This window comes from Brassica oleracea, chromosome C9 (genome assembly GCF_000695525.1).
Source record: "Brassica oleracea var. oleracea cultivar TO1000 chromosome C9, BOL, whole genome shotgun sequence".
NCBI classification, from domain to species: Eukaryota; Viridiplantae; Streptophyta; class Magnoliopsida; order Brassicales; family Brassicaceae; genus Brassica; species Brassica oleracea.
In genome coordinates this window covers 44,589,494-44,599,084 of record NC_027756.1, presented here as the reverse complement: position 1 = coordinate 44,599,084, position 9,591 = coordinate 44,589,494, and the positions used below count along the sequence as shown (strand labels likewise).

The 9,591-nt window shown below is 31.5% G+C and overlaps 2 protein-coding genes across 2 annotated transcripts; one reads left to right on the top strand and one right to left on the bottom strand.

Annotated features, from left to right (window-relative positions):
• The first annotated feature begins 4,035 nt into the window (after positions 1–4,035).
• LOC106316060 (ETHYLENE INSENSITIVE 3-like 2 protein) lies at positions 4,036–6,151 on the top strand. Its single transcript, XM_013753924.1, has 2 exons — positions 4,036–4,103; positions 4,449–6,151. The coding sequence occupies exon 2, from the start codon at positions 4,477–4,479 to the stop codon at positions 6,118–6,120; it is 1,644 nt and encodes a 547-aa protein (XP_013609378.1). The 5' UTR covers positions 4,036–4,103; positions 4,449–4,476; the 3' UTR covers positions 6,121–6,151.
• Positions 6,152–6,228: 77 nt separating this feature from the next.
• Positions 6,229–8,294, bottom strand: LOC106316061 (non-structural maintenance of chromosomes element 1 homolog). The gene is made up of 6 exons (XM_013753925.1): positions 7,954–8,294; positions 7,580–7,776; positions 7,290–7,370; positions 6,823–7,053; positions 6,666–6,740; positions 6,229–6,570 (listed from the first exon to the last, which is right to left on the bottom strand). Exons 1-6 carry the CDS (start codon positions 8,066–8,068, stop codon positions 6,319–6,321), a joined length of 951 nt encoding a protein of 316 aa, XP_013609379.1. The 5' UTR covers positions 8,069–8,294; the 3' UTR covers positions 6,229–6,318.
• Positions 8,295–9,591: the final 1,297 nt, after the last annotated feature.

Here is a 9,591-nt window from a genome sequence, read left to right as displayed (position 1 = left end):
TTCACAAACCCCCCAGTTAATAACACCTTACAAAAAAAAGTTGAACCCAACGCTTTTAACAAACATAGTGAGATACATCCAATCACTCTAAGAACTTTACGTTCCAATTTTCATAAGGTCCAACCAAACGTACCCGCTTCAAAACACACCAATATTTAAAACATGTCATACACATTTCTTACAAATGAAAACCTAAAACACAAACTAAAAAAATAATAATTTAGATAATAATTAAAGTATATCCCGTCCGTAGGGCGGGTCGACCCTAGTAAAACATTATATTTGATCAAAAAAAAAAACATTATATTATTATGTTACAAATAAAAAAAATTAATAACATCATACTGGTATTGTTTTCTTTGATTTGAAATAAGGTCGCACCGTAGTTTATTATTGTACTCCACCATATACAGTATTTCCTTTGAACTTAAATCTATACTATTAAAGCAGGATCCTATTGTTATAATTACCTTAGGGGCATGTTTCCTTCACTAACATTGCATGTTTCATTAAGGGCAATTAAGTAATATTAATAACAAATCTATATTGGGTCATTATTTTTGGATCCAGCCCAAATCAAATCTCTCTTGGGCCATTTGGGCCTATTAAAAAATCAGATTCAATTCTCACCTTTTTTTTTCCTTTGGACCATTGAGTCCAAGTTCAAATAATTTTTTTTCAACTATTCTTAATTATTATTTTTTTCTTTTCTTAATATAATTTAAGCATTCATAAAAATAATTGAATTTTTTTATTGAAAAGTATAAATCTTTATTAAAAGTATATAATTTTTTAATTAAAATATTAACCCCATAATAAAATTAATTTATCAGAGTTATACCAACTTAATTCATTAAAAAAATAAAGTTTAATTTTTTTTAACATAAATAGTCATTTAAAATGAAATACGATAAATAAAAATAAAATTTTTAAGTCTTTTATAAAATAAAACACAAATATATGAAAATGTGACATTTACTAAATATTTGTCAATTGAAAAAAAAAACAAAAATAAACCCGCGCTTTGAAAGCGCGGGTCAAAATCTAGTAAAATATCATATTTAGATATTTAGTTGACATCTCTAAAGGATAACCATAAAATAAATGAAATTGTTTCCTGTTTCATTACCGACTCTCTCTAATCTAGCACTTTGACTGTTATACAAACAGTAGTATGTGATATGTATATCATATATCATCAATAACAGAGGGTGGTCAACCTTTCATAATTTATTAACCACTTAATACATGCGCCTTGCGAACATTATATATATATAAATTATTTTATGCATTATATGTTTTTAAAATATTATAAAATAATAACTTTATATTGAATAATTAAAAAATCAGTGTATACAATTAAATTGGTACGAACATATAAATAAATTTTATTAACCCAAACAATATTTTTTTTCTATTTGATATGATATATGATTAAATATAAAAGATATTAACATATATATATATATAGTCTATTTTTATATCAATATCTATTAAATGATGCTTTATCCTCATATGTTTTTTTATCATTTGTATCTTTTATAGCAACAACTTCAAATTATTGATAACAAAATTTTCATTGTGAGATTAATAATTTTAGTAATTTATGATTTTTTAAAAATTAAGCTATCAATATTTGTTCAAAGCTTTTATCAAAAATAAATTGTTCAAAGTAAATTTATAAATTAAAATATTTATGTATTTTTATAGGATATATAGTTTAATTTAATATTATATATATATATATATATATTTATATTTATATCTTTTAATCTTAATACTTATTAAATGAGACTTTTACTTATATGATTTTGTAGTTATTTGTACGTTGTCATAACAAAAAATTTAAACAATGGATTACAAAATTTGGATGTAAGAGTTATAACAGTTTTAGTATAACATATACACAAGAATCTAAATTTTTATTATATGGTTAATATGGTTGTTTAATTTATTTTAACATTTAAAAATTAAACAAATATGATTGAAGATACATTAATTTTTATCAAATCTTTATTATTAAAAATTATTAATTGTCATATATATATATCTTAGTCACATTAGGAAATTCCGTAATTTTTATTAAGGAAATCATGAAGAACATAAATAATAAATTTATGGTTAGTTTAATTAAAAAAATATTATATATTTAGATGAACCAACATATTTCTCTAAGGATTCTAAGAATCATTATAGCGATGATACGTGGCTACCATAAAATGTTGTAATGCTTTTCAATTAATATATAAGGAATTGTATTTTGCAATGAGAAACCGACACTTTATAGATATCATCACTTGCCATAAATTTTACAAGAAAATAGACAATTATTTTTTTCAAAAAATTAAACATAAAATAAAAGGATATAAATCTAATAGTTTATCTTTTACCTTTTTAGATTATATGCTTTTACATGTTTAGAAAGGAATCAAGCTGTCAATTTAGATTTTGTAATAGAACTGAAATCTGACCATAAACTTGGGTTCTTTTAAGGAATTCTCAAATATTAATAATGAGTATATAAATTTAGTCAATGCTGCCAAATTTTATTTTCCCTTTTACTCTGCCAGCCTTTTCTGGTTTTTAATCTACCAACAAAATGAATAAAAATGTACTAAAAAAATTATCAGTATTATTATCAAAATTTTATGCTGTACATAAGAACTTTGTTAGTTATTATCCATGAAAAATGAGTAAATATTAGCGACTGATCGCAAGTCGCAGAAACATGCAAATGAATAGCGACATTTTACAAAAAAATATCATTATTATTATCAAATTTTTATGTTGGACATAATTATGTATGTGCTTAAGCATATTAATTTACCAGAGAATAGAAGATAACATTGCGATAATTTTTGGAAATATAAATAATGATAAATCTTATAGTATATATTAGCGAGTATTTGCAATACATAAAAACACGTATATATTAGCGATTGATCGCAAGCCGTAGCAACATGCAAACAAATAGCGACATTTCATAAAAATATATAATTATTATCATCAAAATTTATGCTGGACATAATTACGTATTTGGTTAAGCATATCAGGTTGCCAGAGAATAGAAGATAACATTGCAATAATGTTTGAAAACAAAAATAATAATAAATCTTATAGTATATATTAGTGACTTTTTAGTTATTATTTGCAAACCATGAAAATGAGTATATAATAATGACTGATCGTAAGCTGCGGCGACATGCAAACGAATATGGAATATTATGAATTATACAATAATATTCCATATTCGTTATTTGCTTAAGAAATGTTAATCTGAAAGACAAAAACCTTATAAACAAACTTTTGGACATAACAATAGATTAAATAATTGTGTTAGCTGCTATATTTATTTAGTCCAAAATTATTTTTACATATTATATATAACTTATATTCTAAAAAAATATTGAAGACACTACAATTTTACAGTGATAATTGTTTTTAGTTTTTGCAGTTTTAAGACAATATCAACATTTAACACAAAAAATCTAAAATACATGTGCATATTTATAAAAATACCGTTTAAAATCTTTTCCCGCGTAAAATTGTTGCAATTTTATTTTCAAAAAACTGCTATATTTATTTTCATAAAGTGTCCGTTAAATATAGATAAATTAGTAATGAAAAACCGTCAGTTATTTTCGCTTTGAAAATGATATATATCTTTGATTAGCTAAATGATTTTCTTATAGTCGACATAAAATTATCTAAATTTTAGTACAATAAGTTCTGGTGAAATTATCATTTTATGGACTTGTTTTTTTTTTATTAAAAACAAATTAATTTTAGTTAAAAAAAAATCTAAATTATAAATGGAATGAAACTCAAAGAAGATATTGAAAACTTTATAAATATCCTTCACACAAGGTTTGTGCCTCTTAAACTCTTATCATGACTCTTAAGGTTCTATTAGTACCCATTCATAGTCTAAATTAATGCTCATTATTTATAGAGATACACATCTATATATATATATCTCTCGTCTGTTTCTCTCTCTCTCTCTCTCTCTCTTTCTCTCTGTCTCCGGGGTCAAGTGGCTTCTTTGTTTTGAATTAAGAGGCTGAAGCAACAACAACAACCAAAAGGTCTCAAGAGATTTCTAGGTAACTCATGTTCTTCCATTCAATTCTGTTATATTCTTTTTTAATTTTCCTTGATGCCTTTAGTATAGTTTGTCTGCTTTTTATCAAAAAAAAAAAGAAGTTTGTCTGCCTCTTTTGTTCTAGCTTGCGTTACTCACTTTAAGAATCTATCCAAAAAAGGTTTTATATTGCTTCATAAATCCTAATAACTAATTGAAACTGATCCTTTGACCTTTGAATTCATATAAATCTTATTTCACATGATCGATATCTTCATATTTCAATGAGTTCGTATGGCGTTATTTGATGGATTATGTAATTTTTATTCTTGAAATGAAACAATGCTGACGTCATTTTGTTTTGTAGGGTGAGATCATCTTCTCTCCTCTGAAAAATGTATAACACCAATATAGGGATGTTCCCCACTTTAGTAACAAGCCCTGTGCCTCGTTTCCCCGAAGGAGAGACGTGTTTCGCATCGCTTAACACTACGTGCAACGACCCGACCGAAGAAGAAATGGAGATAGAGGAGCTTGAGAAGAAGATCTGGAAAGACAAGCAGCGTTTGAAGCAGCTCAAGGAGATGTCCAAGAACGGGCTAGGTAGAGCATCGTTGAAGCAGCCTCCTGACGATGAACATTCGAGAAAGAGAATGATGTACCAGGCACAGGATGGGATCTTAAAGTACATGTCCAAGACAATGGAGCGTTGCAAAGCTCAAGGCTTCGTGTACGGCGTCGTTTTCCAGAACGGGAAAACAGTAACGGGGTCTTCTGACAATCTCCGTGGATGGTGGAGAGACCAAGTGAGGTTTGATAGGAACGGACCAGCTGCTATACTGAAGCACCAGAGAGAGATCAATCTCTCCGCCACTGATGGAAATGAGTTAGGATACTCTGAGGATGGAGGAGAATGTACTGCACATAAGTTGCTTGAGCTGCAAGATACAACTCTAGGAGCTCTTTTATCTGCTCTGATGCCTAACTGCAAGCCTCCTCAGAGACGTTATCCCTTGGAGAAAGGCGTGCCGCCGCCTTGGTGGCCGACGGGGAAAGAAGACTGGTGGGGTGATCTGCCTTTACCCGATGGTTGTAGAGGACATCCTCCTGCTTACAGGAAGCCTCATGGCCTCAAGAAGATGTGGAAGGTTGGTATTTTGATTGGTGTGATCAGACATATGATGGCTTCAGACATTAACGACATAGCGAAGCTGGTGGGACGGTCTACGACTCTGCAGGAGAAGATGACTTCAAGAGAAGGCTCTTTATGGCTAGCTGCTTTGAACAGAGAGAAGGCTATTGCTAGTCAGAGTCAGGAGCAGCCTTTAACCTTCTCAGAAGAAGATGGAACTGGTGGCGAGACGGATACTCTATTCCCTGAACCAGCAGATTATGATGTTGAAGGAAGTGTTGGGCCTCGTCATCGTCTCAATCGGCAGTTTCATGGATTTGACAACAACAACTTCAATAGTGTTTATAACAACAAGAGGAGGTTTGAAGGAGAGTCACTTCATCCAGGAACGAACCTAACTTGTGAGAACAGTCCCTGTCCTTATAGCAGACCAGAGATGGGATTCAATGACAGGGTCTTAAGAGAGAATCACCAAATGACTTGTCCTTATAAACAACCCACTGAACCCTTTTACCAACCCGCTGAACCCTTTGGTATGCCTTATCCGGATTATAACCGGAGTTTTTATGGAAACAGACCGGAGAGCCAAGTGGGAATGCAGCAGCAGCAGCAGCAGCAGCAAGTTCAGAGCATTCCAGACAATTTTACTCAATCCAACAATCTCTACAGACCAAAAGCAGCAGAAAGAGGAGGTAATACTTCGGTGATGAATCATAATACCAACAATGGCTATGCGCAAACAGTAGGGATGGAGAACTATCATCAGAATACCAACAATGGCTATGCGCAAACAGTAGGGATGGAGAACTATCATAAGAATACCAACAATGGCTATGCGCAAACAGTAGGGATGGAGAACTATCATCAGAATCAAGATCAAGACTTGTCCATGCCTTGGATTCAGTGAAGATAAAGCTTTAGTTTATCTTGCTTTCCTTTCTAGCTTTGTTTCTTGCTTCTTCTTTTTTTTTTGTCATTGAACCTCATTTTGGATCTCTCTTCATTGAACCATAAATATATAAAACTAACCATATTAAACAAGATTTTTCATCTCTCAAGTGATGTTTGGACACAGAAACATGCATCAAAGTATACATTTTCTTTTCTAATTTAAGTGTGCAGCGCTACGAGTTACTCTTCTCCTAGTGGCAGCACCACTAGAGGCTAAAGAAGCCTGAGAAGAAAAGTTTTCAGCTGAGTCTCTTTGGCTCCTTTGTTTTCTTTTCTTGGACCTTAAAGCTGTTGTTGCTTGAGTCTCGTTTTCCTCCTCATCATCCACTGCTGCTTCAACAGCTTCTTCTTTTGTAACTTTACCCAAAGGCCATGGCTTCCCGCAGCCTGAGCAAACTTTATCATCCTGCAAATTTTATGTGATCAGAAAGTTAAATACTAATGATGTCAAACTCAAATGCGAGGAGTTTGGGTGAAAATGTAAAGAAGCTGTGTGTATACCCTTTGAGATAACAAGTTTTTGAGGCAGTACTTGTGTATCCGGACTGTACAACCTTCATTTGGACACAAATCCGCCTGAAAACAAAGAATCATGAGATCAGTAGCAAAAATGTCATATCACAATGTGAATCCTATAAATTTTCTTCAGAAGGCAGACCTTAACACCAGCTTCATTGCAAACCTCACAAGAGGGAACATCATTGTTCCTGAACCAACTGCGCAGGTCAAGAAGAGATCGTATACCAAGTCCGATGTTACCCTCACTTGTGCGGCACAGCCATTTGTCCCTTACAAGCTCATCGAGAGTTTTGTCCTTTTGCGACATTGAGAAGTTCTTGAATGCAGCTGGGGCTTGCTGCTGTTGACTGCTGCTGGCTTCACTTGGTAACTGAGATATTAACAACACAAGATCTGTCAACCGTGAAAAAGAGACTAAAACTATATAGCAAAGCCATACGACCAGCAGTGATAGAAATTTGATTGAGTGGTTCCTTTTGAGGTGCGATATTGCTTTCAAGTGACTCAGTATAGTAGCAGTTTTAAAGTCGCAATGATCAGTTGATTGAATGGTTCCTTTTATCATTAGATGAAGGGATACAGAAGTCAGGGACTATGATGATTAACCTGATTCTCCAATCGGATATTGAGGGCATCAAAGCCAGATATGCAACCTTGAGCAGCTTCATCCTGTGCAATTGCTTCTATCTGCCACAAGTTAAAAAAAGTCATCAATTCCAAGGGACAAGTAGTACAACTATTTCACTCTACACACAACACATAATCACCACCTCACGGCAAATTTAGTAAGACAAGAGAATGACATAGGAGACTGGAATCTTTGTAATGAGATGAAGGCTAAATTCATTACAATGATGACAAAGACATTTGTTGAACAAAAGACAAGCCAGACTTACAATGCCTTTAAAGAAGGCAATCTGTGGAACAGAATATGTGGTCCCGAGTTTGGACTGATCATCGGAGACAGTGTTAACAACTCCGTAACAAACTTGACCATCATACTGATCCCTACAAGCCCTCAGCTCAAAGTGAACATAAGAGAGCTCTTTGTTGATCTCAAGAAGGTACTTATCAAATATCTTCTTAGCAGCTCCTGCAACAACAACACAACAAAAGGAAGAAACTTTGTAATCACTATAATGTTCAATTCAGAAAAGAAAAAAAAACAGTTCCTTTTAACATTTAAACATTGCCGTAAAGTAAAGATTTTGATTCGACGAATATACATCCGGAGAAAAACCCAACAAAAGTCATAGCGGAGAGAGCCGACCTGGGTTTCTGCCGGTGACGGCGGTGAAGATGGATTGAAACTCTTTCTCCTTGAGAGGGCCTCGCGAAATCAGAGCTTGAATTAGCGTGTGGTGCTTCCAGCTTAGAGATACCATCTTCAATTTCAACTTAGCATAAAGTTTCTGGGTTTAGAATCGCGTGAACCCTAGGGTTTTCCGAGAGCTAGGGTTTTTATTTGGGGGGAAAAGAGACGACGGCGAATGGGAGAGAGATGGCGGGAAGTGGGAATCGGCAGAAAACTAAACATTCCGTGGAAAACATGATTTCTAAAAAAAATCAAAAATGAAAACGTTGTAGAAACATCTGTAATATTTACGTATATATGATTGATCAATGATCAATGTAAGCTTAATTTATTTTTCTTTGTTTAATTTATCTAACAGAGAAAACCAAATAATAGAAATGTTGTTGTTCTTTGTACGTTTCATAAAAAAAGTATCAAAATTTTAAAACTAAAACTTGTTATTATTAGATAAAACAACGGAGCCAATCTCATTTTGGATCAAATCATCATTATATAAAATGACAACAGATATCGAAAGATAATATACACAAATGAAACTAAACAAGAAATCATGAACATCAGATGACAAATAGTATTTTTTTTTTGTTGTTTCTAAATCGGAATCGCGAGTTCTAAAATGGAATTGCGAGTTTTTATTATGTTTCTAAAATGAAAAATTTATGGTATAACCATATTGAGAAAAAAATTAAGAATATACACATTGCTTGGGAAATATATCTATTTATGTAATAAATAGACGTTAGAGTCCTCTGTAGTGCGTAAACGTTTATATGTCACATAACAATTAGATACTATTCTATTTACAATGTCAATATAAAATAGATCATTTGAAAGAAAAATATAACTATAGAAAAGAATTTAGTTTTCTGGGTATTATTTATTTATAATGTTCATTGAAGTAAACATGATGCCTAATATAAAAAAACATAATTGTTGTAAAATAGATGCTTAAGTGTATGTTATAGCATATGAAAAACATATTTGATAGATATAATACAAACTAGTAAAATTTGCTATTCTATATTTGATGACCATATAGTATATAGTATGTGAAAATCTATATGAGAGAGGGAGCAAAAGGGAAGTAGGGAGGGAAGGAGACAAGGGAGAGAGAAATAGGTGGAGGGAGAGAGAGCAAAATAGAAAATATAATAATTATAATTCTATTCCATTTTTTGGAAATAGAATAGAATACAATAATATATTATTTGAAAATCTATATTATTAAAACAAAAGTACAAATATCTATATTATTAAAACATAAGTACAAATATAAATTTACCCTAAAACTTATAAATTATTTACATATCAGTGTCACTAAAGTAATAAATTCTCTAATTTAATGATTTCTATGTCTTTTCTTTTTATTATATCATTTCCTAAATTAGTTATAAATAATAAAGAATTTGGCAACAATAATTTCATGTAATACAGGAAACAAACATTATCACAAGCATGTGGAAAGCACCGATTAATAAATCCAATCCATACCAGATTATACTAAACCAAGATGCATCTTATGTGAAATTAATATATGGTTCTATGTATATAATTATAATATGTACGTACAACACAGTCCAAATTTTAATCAGA